General features: G+C 35.2%; 1 protein-coding gene across 1 annotated transcript in view; it reads left to right on the top strand.

Moving 5' to 3' along the window:
* Positions 1 to 21259, top strand: part of nr5a1b (nuclear receptor subfamily 5, group A, member 1b) — a 30092-nt gene extending 8833 nt beyond the window's left edge. Inside the window, exons 4-6 of the mRNA XM_056446411.1 lie at positions 17525 to 17644; positions 17747 to 17894; positions 21006 to 21259. Coding sequence (XP_056302386.1) covers positions 17525 to 17644; positions 17747 to 17894; positions 21006 to 21259 — 522 coding nt within the window. The remainder of the gene's footprint in view (positions 1 to 17524; positions 17645 to 17746; positions 17895 to 21005) is intronic.
* Positions 21260 to 25876: the final 4617 nt, after the last annotated feature.

Below are 25876 nucleotides of genomic sequence, written 5' to 3'. Positions count from 1 at the left end.
GTTTATAATGGCTTTAGCATGTGGACAGCGACGTCTCTTGTGGTTTGAGGAAGATGTATTTGTATATGTGGTTTCAGAGTATATGTGATGTATATAATTGGAAAAAATGGGATGTATTGATGGTTTGAGCTGGTTTTGGTGGTGATGATTGGATTGATGAGTGATGACAATCATTTTTGTGCCTATTTTACGATATACAGTTGAAGTCTGAATTACCCTTTGAATGTATTTTTCTTTTTAAAATATTTTTCAAACGATGTTTAACAGAGCAATTAAATTTTTTACAGTATGTCTGATAATATTTTTTCTTCTGGACAAAGTCTTATTTGTTTTATTTTGGCTAGAGTAAAAGCAGTTTTAAATTTTTTAAAACCCATTTGAAAGTCAAAATTATTAGCCCCTTTAAGCTATAATTTTTTTCGAGAGCCTACAGAACAAACCATCGTTATCCAATAACTTGCCCAATAAATTACCCTAACCTGCCTAGTTAACATAAATAATCTTCTCTCCGTTAAACAGAAATTGGGGAAAAAATAAACTGGGGGGCTAATCATTCTGACTTTACCTGTATATACTCTATTTTCCAACAAAGGTTTGGGGTTGGTAGGATTTTTGCTCCCCAAGACTGCATTTACTTTATCAAAAATAGAAGGGAAATAATATTGCTGTTAACGTTAAAATGGTAACACTTAACAATAAGGTTATGTTAGTTAATGTTGGTTAATGCATTTACTAGCATGAACAATCAATACATTTTTTACAGTATTTGTTCATGTTAGTTATCGTTAATGAAAATACAGTTGTTCATTGTTCGGTCATGTTAACTCACGGTGCATACTCATGTTAACAAGCATGACTTGAAATATTAATAATGCATTAGTAAATGTTGAATTATGATAAATAAATGCGGTGGAAGTATAACTAATAGTACCTTATTGTAAAGTGTGACCGTTAAAATAAATAAATAAATAAATTAATTAATAAACACATGAATACATAAATAAATAAATAACTAATACATGCTGGCACTTAATAATATGTTAAAATGGAACTTATTTCTGTTATGCTAAGCTAAATTTTCAGCATCATTTTTCCAGTTTTCAGTGTAACATCGCCTTAAAGATATCTTTCTAATTTGCTGGTTTAGTGCTCTAAACCATTTATAACCATCAATTTAAATCAACATTGCTGAATGAAAGTATTATTTTCTTAAAAACAAATCTTTAAAAAAACTTTTACAGCATATTAGAAATTTGCGGTATTCTACTGTAATCAAAGTAATGAAGTACTGCCACTGTAGATGAAGACAAAATGAGATGAATAATGAAAATAAATTAACATCTTGTATCACAAAATGTATTTAAAATAGATTAATGAATGAAAATTACTTTTGTAAACCATTATAGATGGATACAATAATAATGAATAATAAAACTACTGTTGTACATGAAAATAAATAAATAAATATTACTAACCCTAGACTTAAAGAAGTTATTTAGTTATTTGGGGGCAACACGGTGGCTCAGTAGTTAGCACTGTTGCCTCACAGCAAGAAGGTCGCTGGTTAGAGTCTCGGCTGGGCCAATTGGCATTTCTGTGTGGAGTTTGCATGTTCTCCCTGTGTTCACATGGGTTTCTTCTGGGTGCTCTGGTTTCCCCCACATTCCATATGCTATAGGTGAATTGAATAAACTAAATTGGTCAGTGTGTGTGTGTGTGTGTGTGTGTGTGTGTGTGTGTGTGTGTGTGTGTGTGTGTGTGTGTGTGTGTGTGTGTGTGTGTGTGAATGAGTGTGTATGGATGTTTCCCAGTACTGGGTTGCTGGTGAAAGGGCATCCGCTGTGTAAAACGTGCTGGAATAGTTGCCGATTTATTACGCTGTGGCGACCGCTAGATAGGGACTATATAGGAATAACGCTAGTAAGCCGAAGGAAAATGAATGAATTTATTTATTTGTAGTTACAATTGTGTGCTACAAATATTGTGACACAGAATTTATATTGAAACATAATTGTTTTGCTGTTGTTTTAGTGGAATTTTCACTATAGTGTTGTCATATTTTGATTCTTTAAATTGTAAAATGATTGTGCACGTTAATAACATATAATCACGACATATATTCTATATCAAGCTCATTAGCTATTTTTTGTGGCAGAATAATGGCATCATGAAACGACAGCTCTGCTTATACTGTGTCCATTATAACCTATGGCACTGATGGGGTCTTTAAATAAAACACTTGAGTTTCGGTGGTCCTGAAGAGCTCTTTAAATAAACTCGAGAGTGTTTGTTGTCTTAGAGGAAATTGAGGATATACTCCTTTTCTTTTGTCCATTCAGTGCTCTTGTTACTCTCTGTAGTGTTTCCAAACCTTGCTGACAATGCAGCATCTACACAATCATACATTACAGCATTTAAGTCACACACTCACACACAGACATATGAACAATGATACTGAAATTACGCACACACCTAATAACATAACGAATCACATCAGACACATGAATAGAGATACAACAGAGGTAGGAAACCAAGTCATGGAAAACAATAGGATGGCCAGAGTAAAAACTGACATATTACTATTAAATGAAAACATGAAGCTGCTTTGAAATACAACTTACCATATAAAAGATATAAGAATAAAAATATGACTTGAAATGAGCAGGTGGCACGGTGGCTCAGTGTTAGCACTGTCGCCTCACAGCAAGAAGGTCACTGGTTCAAGTCCCGGCCTGGCCAGTTGGCATTTCTGTGTGGAGTTTGCATGTTCTTTCCTTGTTGTGTGGGTTTCCTCCGGGTACTTCGGTTTCCCCCACAGTCCAAAGACATGCGCTGTAGGTGAACTGAATAAGCAAAATTGGCCATAGTGTATGAGTGTGTGCATGAATGAGTGTGCATGGGTGTTTTCCAGTACTGGGTTGTAGCTGGAAAGGCATCCACTGCGTAAAACATATGCTGGAATAGTTGGCGGTTCATTCCGCGGTGGCAACCTCTGAAATAAAAACTAAGCCAAAGGAATATGAATGAATGAACTTGAAATGAAAGGAATTGAAATGGAAGAACTGCAAGAAATGTTTAGGAGCAATCAAAATTAAAAGAGAAAGAGAAGGAGAAATAAATACTGTTCCATCAAAATAGCAACATAAGAAATCATAATAAATATTTAGGCTTAAAGGAAAATTCAAGACAAAGATGGAAAAAATGAACTTGAAATTATTGCTAATAAATTGTAAAGCTGATTTGAAATGATAATTACTGTGAAAAGTGTTGTACAAATAAACTGGAATTGAATTGAACTAAAATGACGATTAATTTTCACGTTTAAAGTGATGCTGAGCAAAGAGAAACAAACGAAAAAAAAATAAGTTACTTGAAATGAAATTAATTGAAATTAAATAACAGCATTTAGACCACAAGAAATGTGTAGGACTAAAAAAAGAGAAATAATTGCTGTTCCATCAAAACAGCAACATTAAAATTGCAATAAATATTTAGGTTAAGAGAAAAAGGAAAGATGAAGAGGAAAAAATGTAAGTATTGTGTTAAAATTCTAGAGCTTATTTTAATGTTAATTACTGTGAAAAGCGCTGTACAAATAAACTTGATTTGAATTGAATTAAACTAAAATGGCAATGAGTTTTCACATTCAAAAAAAAAAAATACTTGGCAAAGAGAAACAAAAGAATAAAAATAAGTAACTTGAAATTAAATTAACTGAAACGAAATAACAGCATTTAAACCACAAGAAATGTTTAGGACCAAAGAAATAGGAAAAAGAGAAATAAAAAAAGAGAAATAAGTACTGATCCATCAAAATAGCAACATTAAAATCACAATAAATATTCAGGTTCAGAGAAAAATTCAAGATGAAGAGAAAAAAATATGAAAACATGGAAGTATTATGTTAAAATTGTAAAGCTGATCTGGAACGATAATTACAGTGAAAAGCGCTGTACAAATAAACTTGAATTTAATTGAATGAAAATGACATTGAATTTTTATGTTTAAGTTAAAATACCGGGCAAAGAGAAACAAAAGAATAAAAATAGATAACTTGAAATGGACTAAATTGAAATGAAATAACAGCATTTAACCCACATAAAATGTTTAGGATCAGAGAAAATAAGAAGAGAAAGAATAATTTCATTAAATTAGCAACATTAAAATCACAATAATTATTTAGGGTCAAAGAAAAATTCAAGATAAAGAGAAAAAGCTGATTTGGAGCGATTAATATTGTAAAAACATACAAATAAATGTGAGCTGAATAAAAATCAAGATGAATTTTCACATTCAAAGAAAAATACTATGAAGAGATACAGAAAAAAATGTAAATAATGCCATTAAATTACAAGAAATTTCCAGGTTAGGAGAAAATACATGAAGGGCCGAATGAAAATAATGGAAGAATGCACCTATTGAATTGAAGAAGCATTCAAATGAGGAAAATGTCAGAAACATAAAACTAAGAACAATCTTTAAGCCATATAGGACTGAATCATGTTTTTTTATAATTTAAGAGTGTGTGGTTCCCATTCTCTTGCTTCTCAGAACTACCTTTGTGTATGTACAAGAGAGAGAGAGAGAGAGAGAGAGAGGGAGAGAGAGAGAGAGGGAGGGTGTGTGTGTGTGTGTGCATGCACGCGGAGGGGTTAGAAACACATTCCAGTCCAGATAAGCGGAGAATGTGAATGCTGTAGTTGTCTGTGTGTTCAGTCTGGCCTCCGCTCTGAAGGTTTTTGTCTTATTCAGCAAGTGATACTGCATTTAATTCATCAGATTCCTTTGGTAAATAGTTGCAATACTCATTTGATTATCATTTTAAAAATAATAATTAGAAACAATGTGTTGTTATATTCTGATGTCACAAGAAAATCTTTTATCAGTCCACCCAGACCCTTTTTATTTCAGTGCTCTTTAGAAACCAGTCAACTGATCTCAAGCTGATCTAAAAGTAATAATAATATAGATAGAAACATTTTCATTTTTAAGTATTCTGCAAGTGTATTAACACTTTTAGCATTACAGTCTTGTAATAACATATTGGAAGTTTGGATTTCTTATAGCACAAAGTGTTTAAATATTCTGAGTCCTTTAAAAATCTTAGTGGAATGTAAAAATGTTTTTATAGTAGTGAGTAGAAATGAGTAGAAATCTAAAGGTGACCTTAAGATCTATTTTTTAATCTTTAAAGGGCACCTATTTTACCCCTTTTTCAAGATTTCAAGATTTTTTCAAGAATTTGTAAAGTTTTAGCTCAAAATACCCATCAGATTATTTCTGGATAATACCTTTCAGGATCTGGGAAATTTGAGCTGTTAGGACAGTGTAGCTGTTTTTTTGCCTGTGCCTTTAATGCAAATGAGCTGGTTCTCCCCACTCACTGTTCCCATGTGCATGTCAGAGCCATAGAGATCAATCTGTATTCCTCTGATGCGTGTAGCCTTCAGGTAGATAAACAGCTCAGTGACAGACAAGAATGAAGCAGATCTGCCTTATTACAGTAAGAACTTTTCATACGATTATTTGATATATTTGTTGTGGAGTTAATTCAAGCCTTTCTGCAATGATGAGTCACACATGATGTCGTTATCAAGTCTGCGCACATGCACACACACATGTTTAGCTTCGCTTTAACGTCTGCAAAGCTAAAATTGTGTTAAATTGCTGATTTAACGTCTACGAATCAGAACTGAAGCGTCTTCTTTTATAATTGTACTGGCTGTGATGAGGAACCACAGAAATTTTACTGTCTTTATTACAAACATGCACTGTTTTAAAACATTTTAAACTTGTAAAACTCATTCTTGAGGTACAGATGATCACAGCGAGCTGAACAGATCTTTTAATCCCAGTTGGTTAGAGCAAGTTCTGTCTTGTGGATATGATTATACACCTTACTACAAGCACATGTTAATATGTGGCTGTCAATCAATTCAGTGGATGGGGAAACCAAATTGTAGGGATTTGGATTGTATCTTTACGATAGGAAATAAAAAAAAGAAGACTAATTGTCTTTATATCACTCCAATATGACTGTTGACACTAGTTCTACACTAGTTCTACACACAGTTCTGTCCAAACAGCTTACAAATGTTAATTTTCATCATAGATGCCCTTAAAAGTATGTAAGCCAAATGTATTGTATTGTATTGTATTGCATTCCAAATGTAAGATCCATGATAGAATCAATCAGAATATCTAAAGAGTGTTTATTGTCAAGTATTCATATAAAAAAGCTCAAATAAAACAATATTTACTTCCCCCTTTTCACCTGTAGATATGTTGAGATCAGTCCATTTTTCGTTTGATGGATAATGATTGCGTGCTCCTTTAGTTTGCTTTAGTCTGCCTTCTACAGGCCTGGAGAAAGTGTTTTGTCTCAAATGGTTTTATAGAAAACAGGGAAACACTAAAGAGGCTTTAATATGTTGTGTGTTTTATTTGACTGCACAGAGCAGCATTATAACAGAACCCTAAAATGTATTTAGTAGGATGTAATGAATTTTAGTTAATAAAATTTTTGTTTAAAAATGAATTTTATATATATATATATATATATATATATATATATATATATATATATATATATATATATATATATATATATATATATATATATATATATATATATATATATATATATATATATATACATACAATAAATTTACTGAAACTTCAAATTTCCACAATTTAATTTCGTTATTTGAGGTATTTAAAACCACGACAGACAACAAATTACAAAAAAATTTCAATTATAATGTTAACAAATTAAATTATCTAAAATCCTTAATATTGTTTTACTATATAAAATGCTACAGACACAATATAATCACTAAAAAATAGTAAGTTATAGCACTACAGTTGCATTTGGAAATCAGCATATACCAAGGTATGATAGTCTTAATAATCGTGTGTAACAGCATGGTAGTTTATGTAAGTGATATATCATTCTGTCTGTCCCTAATAAAGCCAGTGGGACAGGATGCTGCAGCACTAATACCGTCATCACTTCCTCTGTCTGTGCTGAAAGACAGTTTCCACCTCCACTGTTACCTGAACAGGTGTGTTCACACACACACATCACACCCACACACACATGCCGGATACAAACCATCACTTATTTACCCTCTGAAGACAAACAAATGTAGACAGTATATGAAAGATGCTTTGTGTGCATCTCAAATCTATCAACACACACTCGTATTAAATCAGTTCTCAAACGTGCTTCATTTGGAAAAGCATCACAGTAACTCATTTAAAGTGATCCGAAAGTTGCTGCAGATTTTTAATCTAGTATGAGGACATATTTGCAACCTTGTGCAGGAGCGGGTTTACATTTTGAGCTCCTGCTTTTATCTTTCACTTTCAGCAAACTAATGGTTGGAGAGCTGTGGCTAAGCATATTCACCCAACTGACACCATCAAAGCAGCACTGCCATTCCAAAGTGGAATCTGAGTTTTATTTTTATTTTTTTAATCGAAATAATAAGAAAATTGTTTATGTTTGTATTATGTTTTAATTATATATATTAGGTAGGGGTGGGGTTTTGTTTGAGCTCCTCCTCTCATCTGTCACTCACAGCAAACTAACAGTTGGAGGTGCATTTACACCGCAGCAATAAACGTCAATGTAAACACACGAAAACAACACTAACATTATAGCAGACACTGTAAAAAGCTCATTCTCAGCCACTAGACTTTTTTTGACAGGGTATTCCAGTGTCATTTAGTGTCAGAACGTTGTGGGGCTGCTGTACAGGAGTTATTATAAGGGATCGCAAAATTTAGTGGTTTTTATTTTAGAGTTTTTTTTTTAAAAGCATGACGGTAAAACATGAATGTGGTTATGAATATATTAAAACATGTGCTTTTTTGTTGTAAAAATTCGTATTAATGACAAAAATACAAATTTGTGCATCTCCTTACATCCGTGTCCAGATGTGGCTGGTGTATTCTGGGAAATTTTCGTACCCCTTGGTTTCGAGTGTGGTTCTTAAAAATCTTCATTCGATGGGGTATCTAGCCCTTCCCCTTAGCCCTATGCCTTCAAGCTAAACAGAAGTGGGACACCCCTACCCTTTGGCGGGAGCGCGCAAAACGAGGGGTAAGGGGAAGGGCTAAGGTGTAGAATTGGGATTGAGCCTTAATCTTCTTATGATTTTTGGCATAAAAGAAAAATCGGTAACACTTTAGTAAAGGGACCAATTCTCACTATTAACTAGTGGTCTATGACCTGCCAACTAAATCAATATTGGCTTTTTATTAGTACTTAAAAAGTATATATTCTGCATGATCTTATACATCCATAGTCCTACAAACTATAACAAATATTAATGAGCAGCAAATTATTAGTTTATTGAGCTAAACTTTGCAGTTAATAGTTTGTCAATATCATGAATTGTACTTTAAAGGCAACCTATTATGTCCCTTTTTACAAGAAGTAAAATAAGTCTATGATGTCCCTAGAGTGTGTATGTGAAGTTACCAATTAAAATACCTCACAAATTATGTTTTTATAACTATTTAAAACTGACCTTTTTAGGCTTTCAGCCTAATTGTGCCATTTTGGTGACTGTCACTTTAAATTCAAATGAGATTGTGCTCTTTTCAAAAGAGGGCGGAGATACAAATGCCTGTGTGTCAGCATAGTGGCAGATTTAAAAACAAGCCTAACTTCATATGCTAATGAAGGAGAGATTGTCAGTAATGGGCAGGGATTTCCCCCTCTGATTGCACGTACAAATGGAGAAAATCAATCAAAGTATTTCTGCATCTATTTATTAATAGATGTTTACCATAAGAAGCTGATTATTTTCACAGCCTGCTGCCACACAACTCTGTTTAGACCTCTTATAAAAGTGATTTTTGCATTATTTCAACCTCTTTAAAATAAAGTGTGTCCAAAAAAATCTGTATTTTGACCCATACAATGCATTTTTGCTATTGACAAAAGTATACCCCTGCAACATTTGTAATCCAGAGTTACGTATAATAATGAAATAAAACTGTATAATATATTAAAACCACATTCTGAATGTACTGTAGCTTCTCTCCTCATTGGTCTCTTTATGATTTGACCCCCTCATTCGCACAAATTGATATTTGTGTCCTTCTGAGTCCAAATCCCGAATTTTTCGCAACACAAACAGAGGCGTGTTTTACAAAGATAAAGCAGAAAGAGAAACGGCTACAGGAATAAAGCCTGCGTTGTGGAAGTCTGGGCCAGCGGGCAGGTATTATCGCCGATAAATGAGGGTTACAAAATGTATAAAGCGCTGACAGGGAAGTGTTGTGGCGTTCAAGTGTAGAAGTGAATGTGTTTGCGTCTGTGTGTGCTTTCAGAGTCAACAGCTACTGCTGAGAAATGGACAAGGGTCTTGTTTTACTCATAATCTTTTCAGAGCAAAGCTTTTTCTCCGTCCCATATAATAGCCCACACCGGGGTGCCAAGGGCATTTGACACTCTCCAAAAGCACCTCACATAGCACTTATGGTGATGCCGCCGAGCACATACTGAAAAAAATCAAATAAAAATCAGAGTACACTAGTAATGCTAGTAAGTTGCGGGTCCGGTATTTAAAAGGCAAGTTTGTATTTTTCTGAAAGTGCTGGTTGTAGAACTGTGATGGGATCATTTATATAGTCTTTTGTTTAGTTTTCATTCTTGATGAATTTTCAGTCAGTTTAATTAATAAAGCTGTATACAGTATATTTTACCTGGTTTTCTTTGCACGTCATGGATTGCTTGTTAGCTTAAGAAATTAAGAAACAAAATTAAAAATGGCAAAAACAAAGCATGCAGCTCAGTTAATTAAATGTCATGAAGCCATGTGAAAACAATGTAGTTATTTTTAGTTTATATTTGCATATTACTTATTTAATTTGCATAATGCTTATTGTTGCAGAATGCAATTCTTTGTATAAGTCTGAGACTCATTACCTTAGCAATACTTTTTATTTGTTTGTGATGAATATATATTTATATACAGCGGGGAAAATAAGTATTGAACACATCATGTTTTTTTCCTGGGAATAATATTTCTAAAGGAGCTGTTGACATGGAATTGAACCAGATTTTGGTAAAATCCCAAACAATACAAGCATAAAAATAAAGCAAAACATTAAATTCTGAAATATTAGTTCTGTGTAATAGCAATGAAATGACAAGGAGAAAGCGCTGAACTACTGAAATGTATTTAATACTTTATATAAAAGGCTTTTTTTGGTGACAGCAGCTTAAAGACGCCTCTTATATGGAGAATGAAGTCAAATACATTGCTCAGGTGTGAGTTTTTCACAGACTTCAACGGAGTGTTAAAATCTTGATGATTCTGTGGATCTCATCTATCAAATCTGCTCTTTAATTTGTATTTTCTATTGGATTCAAGTCAGGTGATTGGCTTGGCCATTCTACAGCTTGATTTTCTTTCTCTGAAAGCATTTGAGAGTTTCCTTGGCTGTGTTTTGCATCATTTCTTGCTAAAATGTCCACCCTGATTTCATCTTCATCATCCTGATAATGTAGATGTTGAACTGAAGCAGCTAATGAGCGAAAGAACTACTGAGAGATTTCAGCTGCTGTGTGGGCTTTCACTGCCTTTCTGCATCTCCCTTTCCTCATGTGTTCAACACTTGTTTTCTGCATGATTTCATTTTATTACGCATAACTTCATTTGTAAACCAATTAGATTTGTTTTCTTTGCATATCTGGATTCCTTTGGTTGTTACCAACATCCGGGGAAAATTTCTAAATAACGCACCTTTAGAAATATGTTTTCTGAGAAAAATGGTGATTTGTTCAATACTTTTTTCCATGTTGCATTTTCAGTCACACGTATGCCAAATTTTTATATAATTAGTATTGTCATATTTAAAATGCAGTAAATGCTTAAACATGGTCTTCCATGGATCACTTGTTATTAAAACCTGCTGTGTTATAAAAGTTGACATTTTGAATTTACAAAACTGTCTTATGGTGTGTGACTGTCTCAAGCCTAGTTCAATAAATCTTATCAATTAAATAGAAACTTGTAAGATCATTAATGAATATATATCAGACCTTACATGTGGCTATTTTTTGAGTAAATGACAATAATTGTTTCACCATGCAGTTGAGAGTTCGCCCTCCTGTTAAATTTTAATTATATTATATTTTTTCCCCAATTTCTGTTTAAAGGAGAGATTTTTTTTTTAAACATTTATAAACATAATAGTTTGGTCTGTAGACAATTGGAAAAAAAATATTGCTTAAATGGGCTAATAATAATGACCTTAAAATTATAAAAAAAAAATTAAAAGCTGCTTTTATTCCAGATAAGACTTTTTCCAAAAGAAAAAATCTATTGCTCTGTTAAACTTCATTTGGGAAATATTTGAAAAAGAAAAAAAATCACAGGAGCTAATAAGTTTGACTTTAAATGTAATTTTAAATCAGGCAATTCCACAAAAAACTTTCATTAGTTCAAGGACCCCATTTAAAAGCATGTGACTGAAGCCCCATGTGACAAGTTTTTGTCCCAGAATTGTTCATATATTTAACTTTTTTGGAACCATGCAATATATAATTGTTACGTTTTGTTGTTCTTTGTGAAAACCCTGTTAATTGAAAATCTCCAACAAGTCTGACAAGTTATGGAGAAAACATATGTATTATTCATAATTTGATATATAAAACAAAGAGGACTATTTTAAGATAAGAGACAATGAAGATAAATTCCTCTCACGCTATTGGTATTATTAAAAGCTTTTACCTAATTTCTTACATTTTTGCTGTCACACCTCAGGGCATATTTAAGGTACAGTAAAAAGAAATAGTGAAAGAATTGATAAAGTTAGTGACCTTTATATTTTCTCAAACATCAGACATCAAATATATCAATATATCAATATATATATATATATATATATATATATATATATATATATATATATATATATATATATATATATATATATATATATATATATATATATATAGGGGGGCGGCATGATGGTTAGCATTACTGCCCCACATCAAGAAGGTCACTTATTTGAGTCCTGGCTGGGCCAGTTGGTGTTTCTATGTGAAGTTTGTATGTTCTCCCCATACTAGCGTGAGTTTCCTCCGGTTGCTCTGGTTTCACCCACAGTCCAAACACATGCGCTATAGGTGAATTGATTAAGCTAAAATGGCTTTAGTGTATGTGTGTGAATGCAAGAATGTATGAGTGTTTCCCAGTACTGGGTTGTGTCTGGAAGGGCATCCGCTGCGTTAAAACATATGCTGGATTAGTCTGCAGTTCATTCCGCTTGGGTGACCCCTGATGAATAAAGAAATTAAGCCGAAGGAAAATCAATGAATATACAGGGAGGCTAATAATTTAGGAGGGCTAATAATTCTGACTTCAACTGTACAAGTATATGGATACATGGATTTCTTCCTGTAAGAATGATGCTTTTGAGTGGCTAGTTTGCAGAAGTACAGTAGATGTGATACTGTTTTGTTTTCAATGTGTCATTGGAGTGTTTTGAGAATCTGGTCATCCAGTAGTGTTTGTAGTTGTAATTTGTCTCTGAATGTAACTTTATAGCTTCTTTCTACTTTGAGTCTTTACTGTAAACCATACCGTCATCTGATCACACTTTAATTCTCTTCAATACAATCTAGCTTTGCTTGCAGAAAGTTCACTTCCAGTCAGATAGAAGTGTTTCTATGTTTATTCATGAAGGCTTTCTTTTCAGTAATGAAATGTGTTTCTTTAGAAGGGCTTTAGCTGAAATCTTCTTCTCTATATTCTATTAGGCACAACATTCACTTTGCTTTTTCTTCATTTTTGTATGGAAAAGCATGACAGATAAGTGCCAGTGGGACTTATGTTTTGCAAAAACTGTCACATTGCTTCTTGCATGTTTCACAGTAGTTTCAAAACAAAATGTTCAGCAGGTGATGCTGAACAGCCTATTTAACGTCCTCAGAATCAGATAAACTTAACTATTAAGGTTTTATATTGCACAAATTCCCACCATTCTTAAATCAAACGACCCATAAGTGGAGCTAAAAGACACATTGCATCTGAAAAAACATCTCGCCTACATAAAACCTTACCCTAAACCAGGGGTGCCCAAACTTTTTTCTAATGACGGGCCAAAAACCAAACTTGATTGAGGCTAGTGGGCCAAATTTAAATATAGTTACCATGGGTAATTTCCTAACTAATTTAATATAAAAAAATGACTAGAAAACGTTGCTTTATATTAACTAATATAGCATTTAATATATTGTATAGGGAACTTAATACAGTAAAAACAAATCTCATTTACAACAAAATTACACTAGTTTTTCCTTGATTTGCTTACCGATGTGTCTGCAAAAAAAGTTACGTCAAATTAGAAATGACAATCTTTGTGTTAAAGGCATTCGCCCCAAGCCCTTTCATCATTCTCACTCTCGTCTAAGATGGGATGGTGGGCCAAATCAAAGCTTACAATAGGCCAACTTTGGCCCGCAGGCCCTACTTTGGGCATCTCTGCTTTAAACCAAACCGACAGTTAAAAGAAAAGGGGTTGAATACAAATTGTCATTTTGTCTTATTAGGTGGATTTCCGATCCTGTGTTTTACAGACCTCTAAAGCAAAAGTGCACCAGATTAACAAGTCTAACATATTTGAAAAACCATACAAATGCATTTGAGGTGATTTGAGAGTTTGGTGCAAAGACTTGAGCTGATGGGTTGATAATCTGCCCCATAATCATAATTGTCTGAAAGGGAATAAATGGTGTCGGTTTTTCTGATTTCAGCTGAACTGTGTTTATGTTTGGGTGGTATTAAACTAGATGATTGGACATTAAAAAAAGCCAGCGATTGGTCCATATGTTCAAAGAGGTCATGTTTTGATCTTCGATTGATCTCATGCTATCATGTGATGGGATTTCATAGGTCAGGGTTTGGGTTAGGAGTTCACCAAGCTTGAACTTTGCAACGCAGTGAACTGCGAAATCTTTCACACGAGCTTGTGTTTTTTGGTATGCTGCATTTGTATGTGTATGTGCAGTGTGACCACGGCTTTACCTGTAGGTTTCAAACAAGCCTGAAGCACTCAATTAGTTTGATCAGGTGTGTTTAATTGGGGTTAAAGCTTAAACTCTGCAGAGCTGTAACCCTCCACATGTTAGAATGTGGCATAATAAAAGCTCTGCTGCTTTTAAGCCACATCACACTCTTCTCTCATCAGCAATAGCTTCAATGTTTCTCTAATTTCCCTTTCATAGCTTTCAGCTTTACTCTGCTTCATAGTACCATGATAATAATTGTTGAATACTTTAGCTCATCCATCAACATGATTTCTGCAGGAGTCCTGTAGGATGTCTGAAGACCACAACTCCCATGATTTCACACTCAGTCATGAAGTCATCAAAATACACCTTTGTTTGTTGTGAATATGTACCCTCTAATGGTAAAAATTACACACAGTGCCTTTAATTGCAATATTGGGGGGGGGGGGGGGGGTTGGGGGTGGCATGGGGGTTTAGTGGTTAGCACTGTTGCCTCACAGCAAGAAGGTCGCTGGTTCGAGTCCCGGCTGGGCCATTTGGGCTAGGTGCTCTGGTGTTCCCCATGGTCCAAAGTTATGAGCTATAAGTGAATTGGATCAAATTGGCCGTAGTGTGTGAGTGTGAATGAGTGTGTATGGGTATTTTCCAACACTGGGTTGCAACTGGAAGGGCATTCGCTGTGGTGACCTCTGAAATAGAGACTAAGCTGAAGGAAAATGAATGAATGTTGGGTTGGTCCATATTTAACCCAAATTTAAATGAAAGTAGCCTAGCATTTCATACAGTCTGTTGTTAGGGTTTTGCTGAATTTATAATAGCAAAATTTTTTACATTGAGCCTAAATATTTTGACAGATATAATCATATTTGTTCAGTTTTAGAGTGGATGGCTACAAAAATCCTGTCATTTCTTAGGTATGAAAAGAAATGGTATTTAATACATTCATATCAGCATTGCTCTCCTCCATTTGCATTGAAATCTGCCGCGTGTGGGTTTTTGTCTCTCCTCTTGCACAATGTGTTCCTGCATGTCTACAGTCAGTCCAGCTTCCTTCACTGTGAGCTGAATGTGCCGTTTCTCTCGTCATGGCAACAGCAGCGCGGCATAAAAGAAGTGATGAAGCTCGCATCCAATTCTATGCGCTTTAAAAGAGGAAAAAAAACAGTGCATTTCTGCTGCAATTAACTGTTCGGCCCCGAGAGGCTTGGCCGGGGTCACCAATCTTGTATGCCAGAGTGAGCCGAAAGTTGTCACTGTAGAATTATATCATCCACATAACTGGCTATTTTCAATCCAGTTACACCTGCTAAATTGGACTGTGAATAGCCATAATAGCGTCCGGCTATACTGCGATTCATTGAATGAGTGATGAATCCCATCTCTGCTAGCATGAATGATGGTTCAGTCCATTCTGTTCCATTTTTATACAGAAACTCAATGCTATTGTGTTGGAGGTGGAAACTTGAAGCGCTCTGGAAAATTTGTGTGGGTGAAGATCCTTTTAAACCTGTTTGAATGTCCATGTGTGAAGGCACAATGACATATTCACATTGTAGTTAGCTGAATAAGAGGAAAGTGTATATATATATATATATATATATATATATATATATATATATATATATATATATATATATATATATATATATATATATATATATATATATATATATGGGCACTTATTATGTACACCTTACTAGTACCGGGTTGGACCCACTTTTGCCTTCAGAACTGCCTTAATCCTTCGTGGCATAGATTCAACAAGGTACTGGTAATTTTCCTCAGAGATTTTGAAAATATTTTCCATATTGACATGATAGCATCACGCAGTTGCTGCAGATTCAGCTGTACATCCACGATGCGACTCTCCCTTTCCACCACATCCCAAAGGTGCTCTATTGGATTGAGAGCTGGTAACTGTGGAGGCCATTTGAGTACAGTGAACTCAATGTCATGTTTAAGAGACCAGTATGAGATGATTCGCACTTTATGGCATGGCGCATTATCCTGCTGGAAGTAGCCATCAGAAGATGGGTACACTGTGGTCATAAAGGAATGGACATGGTCAGCACTTATACTCAGGTAGGCTGTGGCGTTGAAACCATGCTCAATTGGTACTAATGGGCCCAAAGTGTGCCAAGAAAATATCCCCCACACCATTACACCACCAGCAGCAGCCTGAACCGTTGATACAATGCAGGATGGATCCATGCTTTCATGTTGTTGAAGCCAAATTCTGACCCTACCAGCCGAATGTTACAGCAGATATCGAGACTCATCAAACCAGACAGGCTTTTCCAATCTTCTATTATACAATTTTGGTGAGCCTGTGCGAACTGTAGCTTTAATTTCCTGTTCTTAGCTGACAGTAGTGGTGTGGTCTTCTGCTGCTGTAGCCCATCTGCCTCAAGGTTGGACGTGTTGTGTGTTCAGAGATGCTCTTCTGCAAACCTCGGTTGTAATGAGTGGTTATTTGAGTTAATGTTTCCTTTATATCAGCTCGAACCAGTCTGGCCATTCTCCTCTGACCTCTGGCATCAACAAGGCATTTGTGCCCACTGAACTGCTGCTCGCTGGATATTTTCTTTTTTTGGACCATTCTCTGTTGTGTGTGAAAATCCCAGTAGATCAGCAGTTTCTGAAATACTAAGACCAGCCCGTCTGGCACCGACAACAATGCCACGTTCAAAGTCACTCAAATCACTTTTGTTCCCCATCTTGAACATGTCTACATGCCTAAATGCATTGAGTTGCTGCCATGTAATTGGCTGATTAGAAATTTGCGTTTACGGGCAGTTGGACAGGTGTACCTAATAAAGTGGCCAGTGAGTGTATATATAAATGCAAGTATTTATAAAATAGCATAATCATAATTAAACACAAATACGTATCTTGATCTCTTTTTTACATTACAATTTTTTTGTCCTTTAAAATGACTATTTTCTGTACAATAATATATTTGTATAATTAAGCCAAAACTAGATCACAGCTAAAAACTTTGTACATAATGAAAGGCAAAAATATTACATAAAATTTTAATAAACAGGAAAAATTAAGAGAAAGACAAATAAGTATATTTAAGTTGTACTAATTGTAATAGTATTTTAAAATAATTAGTTTGTGTTATATTAAAATGTATAAGTTTTATATTATAAATTATAAGTAATTATTTTCTATTACTAAAAATGTTATGTGTGATGAAACTCTTAATGGATAAAACTGTTTAATAAAACAGTTTTGCTTAATTTATCTTTCAGAAGGGGGTGTACTCAGTACTCTTTATTATTATACTCCATTAATGATATACATATAATTATAGTATATGTATCTCTATTAATTATAATTGAGTATATTATATTATACTCTATATATTTTTAATATATATAAATATATATATATATATATATATATATATATTTTTTTTTCTTCATAAATTAGTTTCCAATTTCCTTTATTCACACAATTTAATTTATTCCCTGTGCTCGTCAGGTTGGAGATCAGATGAAGTTGCTGCATAACTGCTGGAGTGAACTTCTAGTGCTGGACTATGTTGCCAGACAGTTACATCATGGGAAAGAGGACAGTGTGCTTCTCATTACTGGACAGGAGGTATGAAACACACACTCAAAACAAGACACATCCATTCAGCCTATATCTACAGTGTGTCATTCTCCGTATGATATTAACTGTGTGTGTGTGTGTGTGTGTCAGGTGGAGCTTGCATCTCTCCTGGCCCAGGCAGGGGTCACTCTTAGCGGGATGATCCAGAGAGGACAGGAGCTGGTGCAGCGTCTACAGGAGCTTCAGCTGGACCGCAGAGAAACCGCCTGCCTCAAATACCTCATCCTCTTTAACCCAGGTGAGAATCAGGGAGCAATTTCACTGATGCACATTTTAATATTAATGTACACTCGAAATCAAAACTAACCATATGATTTTGCTAGCTCACATTGCTAGTTTAGTGGTGAACATTTTACCTGTGCATGTCATTAGGGAAAAAATTGTTTCCTCTTGTAATCTAAAGTTAAAATCTAAAAATCCTCTTCCTGTTTGTTTTCTGATAAATTCTCAGATTATATCTGTCTGATGTATTGTGCGTGGCTAATATACTTAACCACACCCCTCCAGCTGTCAATTTTAACAACAAACAGAAATAATGGTGAGGAGGAGGAGTCTGTTAATCTATAAAAACTCTCCCCACCCCTTTTCCCAATCTTTCTGAATGAAATGTCTACTTTACTACATCCAATCAGCTCACAGTAGAAATAAAGCCACGCCCACTGTTTTCTCATTTAATATTCTGTTTCTCTAAGATCTGCTTCACAATACAGGATAAAACAGTTGTAGCTTCCAGTTTATGTGGACTTTAAACATTAATAAAACCTAGCTTAGAGGAGATATATGCAGCCTTAAAGCTGATTTATACTTCTGCATCAAGTGCAAGCGCAGCCTTCGCATGGTAGCATAGCCCTCGCCGTGGCTGACGCTCATGCTCGCCTCTCAAAAAATTCAACTTCATGTCGCAATGACACATAGCGAGAGCCGTGCAAACCCAGTGGAGCGAGTTTTTACAAGTGTCGAGTCCCACTGAGGAGCTTCAGATGGAAACTTTTGTTTTGTGTTTACCTTATGATTAAAGTTGTTGCACGTCCGCCGGTTTCCACCTTTGAATGATCGAGTTTGAGCTACTTGTACATTAAGGTAGCGTTCAGAAAAAAACAAAACACCAGCGAAGAAACTCGACACAGAGGAACATAAAAACCTACTGCCAGCTAGCGTTTCAGAAGTGTTATTGCAGTGTTATGGCAACACAAACAGCAATCAGAAGTATAAATGCACAGCTACACGCAAGGCTAGTGCCATGGGTCACGATGATCACTCGACGCAGAAGTATAGTTCAACCTTTAAAATCATTGATCATTATCTTTAATTGTGATTTTCCATTTTTGTTTTTCAGTTAAAGGGATAGTTCTCCCAAAAATGAAAAATTACTTACCATGTACTTAGCCTCATATATTTCCAAATCTTTATTAGTTTATTTTTCTATTAATTACAAAAGAAGATATTTTGAAGAAAGCTGAAAACCTGTAACCATTGACTTCCATAGTATAGAAAACAAATACTATGGAAGTCAATGGTTACAGGTTTCCAACATTTTTCAAAATAGGTTCTTTTGTCTTTAACAGAAGAAAGAAACTCTTAAATGCTCTGAAACAAATTAAGAATGAGTAAATATAAGTAAATATGATTAAATACAGAATTTTCTGAATTATTCCTTTAAATAAGGGGTTTTTAATATGTTGCTGTGAGACTTTCATATGTAAATGAGCGCTGTTATGATTGGCTGGTATCTTTGCATGTGACGTTTTAGAAGTGAATCATTTAGAAACCAGTGTTCAAAAGTTTGGAGATGTTTTTCTCTTTAATATATTTCAGATATTTTCAAATATTAATATTTACATTAATATTTATTTTCACCTACGTTGCATTTATTTGCGAATTAATCCAATAAAATTAGTAATGTGAAATATTATTGTCATTTAAAATAATTAATACTCTTTATTTAAACCTACTTCAGTTTTCAGTGTCACATGATTTTTCAGAAACCATCCTAATTATGTTGATTTGATGATTCTTCTTAATAATCCTGCGGAAACTGCAGTATTCATTGTCTCAGTGGTTAGCACTAATGTATGGGTGTTTCCCAGTACTGGGTTGCAGCTGGCAGTGCATCTGCTGTGTGAAACATATGCTGGATAAGTTGGCGGTTCATTCTGCTGTGGCGACCCCAGATTAATAAATAGACTGAGCCGAAGGACAGAAAAAAAAACTGCAATATGTATTTTAAAGTTACTTTGATGAGCAGAAAGTTCAAGAGAACACCACCTACTTGAATTGAAAATCTTTTGTGACATTATAAATGTCTTTACTGTCACTTTGATTGAATTCATTGCGTCCTTGCTGAATAAAAAGTGTTAATTACTTTTCACAAACAGAAAAACAGAGAGAAAATCTTTCTGACCCCAAACTTTTGAACACTACTGTTTTATTGTGTGAAAGGGTTATGATTAGATGTTATGACATCATCATTTCTGCAGCTCTAGAAATAGTTTGGGAATCTTTTCATTAACCTCATGTCAAATCCACCAAGCCTGAGTCCTAAAAGTTTCACTTTCTGAATCCTGATTGGCCAATAAAATGATAACTTTTTGCATATAGTGCAAGTGTCATATAACACTTAGAAGTTTTAAACCTTAATAAGTTCCTCTTGAGCGTTTTTAATGACATTTAACTAATTCCAGAGGCCAAAACAGCTTCCCGTTAATGATGAACATGTGCTAAATTTCATCTTTCTTTCTGTCTCTCTGCCTCAGCTCAGCTGATGTTTTAATAGTATAATATAAAAGGCATTTTCATAGCCTACGCCGCACCGCCGTCACCCTGTCCTCCGCGTCTTATTGAGCGTATCTATATTTCCTCCGCTGGGGTTTGACCGAGGCTAATTAACTTCTCAAAAGATGAATATTGCATTGATTTCGAGCCCCGCTAACGAGGACGCGCTTGTATCAGGCTATTTGTCGTGAGTGGCAGCGTGTTTTGTGTGGCGCTTGCTGTGCGGTAACTGGGTAATGGGCTTAATTAAAATGAAAGCCTTCTGAATCACTGCTGTTTACAAAGGCAGGGAGCCGGACCCCGTATCCACTCGCAGACGCACACGCGCCATCTATAGAGAGACTCTGGCTCAAAAGAAGTTTAATGGATTGACCCCATATTGGTCTATGCCGCCGTGCCCCTCTCTTTCTCAGCGTCAGGAGAAAATGCCCCTTTATTGTTCCGATTCCCTTAAGTGAGAGCAATTTAGCGTCAACAAAAGCTGCTTTTCATAATAAGACCGCATGTGTGTGTGTTCAGCGAGTGCTTGAAAACCCATTTTCCACTTTAACCAGACTCTGTCGATGCTTCTCTGCAGATGTGAAACTGTTGGAAAACCAGCCTTACGTGGAGAGTGTGTACGAGCAGGTGAACGCCGCGCTGCTGGAGTACACGCTGTGCGCATATCCGCAATTCCCGGACAGGTTTAGCCAAATTCTGCTGCGCCTTCCTGAGCTCAGAGCGCTGAGTTCGCAAGCCGAAGACTACCTGTGCTACAAACACCTGAGCGGAGAGGTGCCCTGCAACAACCTCCTCATAGAAATGCTGCATGCCAAGAGAACCTGCATTTGACACTCATCTGCGCACATTCACACCCGATTCCTTTGCAGATTTGACTCTATTATCGACTGTATGTTCTAGAGCCGTCATCTCTCGCACAGAGAAAACCTCATCAACCATGCCACTGTGTTTCGGAAAGAAGAAGAGGGGAGATGTCAGTGTTAATAATGACTGTGTTTATAAAATAGAGTATTGCAGCGATGATGTAATTTTGTAGGCCCGTCCAGAAGTTTGCATCACCTTTCACATGGGAATGTTTGATTCACTATTGGAATATTGCAGGAAATGTGTGACCTCTTAAGAAATTAATACAACTTTCTGAAGTTTTTAAATGGTTAGTTCACCCAAAAATGAGAGTTCTGTTATTAATTGCTCACCATTATGTTGTTTCAATCCCTTGACATCTTTGTTCATCTTCAGAATACAAATAAACATTTAAAGAACAATTTTTATTTTAACATTGGCATACAACTACAGTTTTAAATGTTCAGTTTAGCAAAAAAAAAAATGCAACGAGAATAATATGAAACTCAAAACAACTTAATACTGTTCGAAAGAAATTTAACTAATAATAATAATAATAATAAAAATAATATTAAATAATACAGCAATAACATAATTGTCTAACCTATATACTTTAATGTTCATCAATTCAGCAAAAGAGTCAACATCTAGACTCTACCTTTTTTTAAAGAACACATAATTACACATGTAACCCACCGGTCCTATTGCACCCAACCCAGTCTGGGCTGGGATCAAATCGGCGATTCTTTGCATGGGAGTCGGTTGCTCTTACAAGGAGGCTAAAGACCATGGCCTCTAGCGTCTGTCGCTAGAGCACCTTATGAGGTCAGCGGAGCGAGGTTTATCTGCATAGCACTTCGCTAGCTGGCCTCCGTTACACTTGTTTAGCTTCCACCAAACAAAAAATTAACAACAATCTTTCATGTTTGGTCACTTTAAAGTTTAATGAACATGCAGCATACACAAGCTGGGACCAATTGGAATTATTTTATCGATGATTTGATTACAATATTCAGCATTTCAATTCTTTGATAGAGAGCAAGGGTCTCGATACCTTCAAAGTCCAGAAACGGAACCAAAAACATTCCACTCCAAACACTTCAGCGGTTCAACTGTAATCATACGAAACTCTAATTAAACTCAAAATAAAGACTTTGTTTGACAATGTTGTTTCTTCCTCATCATTCTTCCTCATTACGACAATAGAATGTATTGCCATTAGAGTCAGCAGTGCAATACACAAGCGTCATTTTGGCCATGGCAAATACACACTGGCACATGCCACAGCTGAAGAGATAATATAGGCGAACAAAATCACTTCTACAGTTTTTTTGGTGCATAAAAGTGTTTTAGTAACTACTTATTGATTCATTTTCTGGACTTTGAAGATCTCATGTTCATAGCTGTCTAAGGAGGGTCATGGGGCTCTTTGTTTTAATATGAAATATCTCAGTTTGTGTTCCAAAGATGAATGAAGGTCAGTGGATTGAAAAGAAAATGAAGGTAATTAATAAAGGAAATTAGTTTTTCGGGTGGACTAACCCTTTTATGAGCAGGTATGGGGTTTTAAATTCATTTAAAATGATTGAGTTCACTACAACAAGTTTAGTTGAGTCTAAGGTCAGAAAATATTGAAATTTCATCAGAATGTGCCTTCAATATTAGAATCATTTGAGGCTTGAGGTATGTAAACCCCTCCCTTCCATAAGCCAGCTCTGCTCTGATTGGTCAGCTGGTCTAGTCTGTTTTGTTTGGAATTGAAATGCAGATTTCAAGCTGTTCATATTAGAGCTATGGCGAAAAAAATAATTTGAGAAATCCATTTTTAAAAGGATTTGCCATTCTCTTTTGTAGTCATTACAAACAACCATACTCTGCTTACATCTAATTCCTTACAAATGCACTGTAAAAATGCTGGGATCCACACAATTGATTTGTGTTGGGACAACGTGAAGGAATCATGTTAACCTATTAGTTTTTACAAATTTAAGTGGATTGAACATGAAACAGTTAAGTTGTCCTTCCCCCAAAAACTCAAGAATTGTGTTGTTTTAGCTCAGTTTGAATAAGTAGTTTAAACAAACAGCAAATGTCATTTTGCTAACAACCTAAAATGGCCAAAATCTGTAATAAAGTTAAAAAAGGTTTAAGCGAATCACAAAAGTGTTCATAATGAGCTGTTTACACAATAATCTCATGACACAGAAGACAATCCCACAAGCGCTCTTCCTCATGAGTATTTGAGTGTATGGTTAAAAACTAGCCTAGCGCACCAGCTGCTGTTAAATACTAAGCCCAGAATCAATTCAAGAGATAATAGCCATGCTTTTTGACAATTATTTTTCACCACAGCTCTAATACGAACACTCCAAAATGGGCGTTACATTTCCAAACAAAACAGACTAGGCCGGTTGAATATTTCAGCCTGCTCTCACAAGGAAACATGACTATTTTGTGTTTTGTCAGTTTAGTGGCTAATCAGTCATACGAAAATGTATGGTTTTTAAAAGGCGTGGCACCCAACCCCACCCCTAAACCCAACTGTCATTGGGGGATGAGCAAATCGTACTAAATTATATGAATGAGATTGAAAAAATTCATACAAATTAGCCACTAATAAAAAAAGTTACGAATTGTCATGCGATGGTGTTGACCAATCAGAGCGGAGTCGACATAAAATGATTGTGATAAAACGACTCATTCAGACATAGCTTTTTTAATTGAATACTTTGCAGACTGTTTACTTTGAAGGACAACCACGTTACAAACTACAGATAAGATTTTTTTCTGAAAACGCATATGACCTGTTCATTAATTTAATTGACAGATGTTAAAAAACTTAAAGCTAAATGGCGGCCATTGGCTATTGTATGTTAATGTAAGGTCATTTTTGGTTGCCTGCAACCTTCAACATTGGAGAGATGTTGAGTGTTTGAGTGCATTGACCTTAACCTACAAAGCAGGACAGACAACGACTTTTGGTTGGAAATAACTAGGTAGACATCTAAACATGGCGTCGATGTCCGTCTTCAATTTTGGACAAAATGTGAAAGTTTGGTTGTAATTGAAAATCAGATTGACATCAAAAACGTAATTCTGGCTTGATATCAGGCGCCAATGCTGAACAGAAATTGACAATTGATAATGAAAATTGAGTTGCATCAAAACTCCAATATTGGATGGACATTAAAGTTTGGGGAAATATTTAGTTGGAAATGACTGGGTAGACATCTAAACATGGCGTCGATGTCAGTCCCCAATGTTGGACAGAATGTTGAAGTTTGGTTGTATTTGAAAATAAGGTTGACGTCTAAAATTTAATTCTGGCTTGATGTCAGGCACCAACACTTAATAGAAATTGACAATTGGTAATGAAAATTAAGTTGACGTCAAAACTCAAATATTGGACGGACATTGAAATTTGGTGAAAAATTGAGTTGGCAATGACTGGGTAGACATCTAAACATGGCATCAATGTCAGTCCCCAACGTTGGACAGAATGTAGAAGTATGGATTTAATTGAAAATCAGGTTGACGTCAAAAATTCAATTCTGGCTTGATGTCAGGCGCCAACGTTGACTAGAAATTGACAATTGAATATCAAGCTGATGTCAAAATTCCAATATTAGACGGACATTGAAATTTGGTGAAAAATTTAATTGGAAATGACTGTGTAGACATCTAAACATGGCGTCGATGTCAGTCCCCGATGATGGACAGAATGTAGAAGTTTGGTTGTTATTGAAAATCAGGTTGACATCAAAAATTCAATTCTGGCTTGATGTCAGGCACCAACACTGAATATAAATTGATAATTGAAAATGAAAATTGATGTCAATCTCCAATATTGGACCGACATTGAAGTTGAAAAATTGAGTTGATGTCAAAATCCATTGCTCGATGTCACTGGACTTTGATTGAATATAAATATCAGGTTGATGCCAAAGTTCAACACTGGTTCAATGTCTGCCTCTAATATTTGACAAACGTTAAAGTTCACTTGGTAATTGAGCTCATGTCTAAACATGAGATTGGCTTGATAAAGTAAAATTTGAGTCTTAATGATGTTAAAATCCAATGTTAATATGCTCTACATTGCACAGATGATGAATTTTGGTTGACATCTAGACATGATTTCAACCGAAATTCAACATTGGCTTGACATTTACCTCCAACATGTTGAATTTTGGTTGAAAATTAGTTGAAAACCTAGTGTTAGATTGAGAATATTATTGGATAGATGCTGAATTTTGGTTGGATGCAAGAATCAGGTTGCCATCTAAACATAAAACTGGCTTGACAGCAACATCCAAATTATGATTATGGATTTTAATGTTTAACAGACCTTAAATGGGTTTTGGTTGCTACATATTATTATTAAATGTGTTTAATGTCAATATAAAGCTGACACGAGACTATTAATTATGATTATTTAATGCTACATCATGAAGCCAACAAAACACTGTCATTGTCTGTTAATCAGAGACCTTATTTCAGCCAATTAACCTTAAACATGTCAAAAAATCAATTGACTAAAGCAGAAGTGCTGACATGCTAGCTCATTTCTTGGTTGTGGCCTACAAAAACATGTCATTTATGCTTTTA

The sequence above is a fragment of the Danio aesculapii genome, chromosome 21 (genome assembly GCF_903798145.1).
Source record: "Danio aesculapii chromosome 21, fDanAes4.1, whole genome shotgun sequence".
In the NCBI taxonomy this organism is placed as follows: Eukaryota; Metazoa; Chordata; class Actinopteri; order Cypriniformes; family Danionidae; genus Danio; species Danio aesculapii.
The sequence above is the reverse complement of the archived record's forward strand: the minus strand, read 5'-3'. Positions and strand labels throughout refer to the sequence as shown.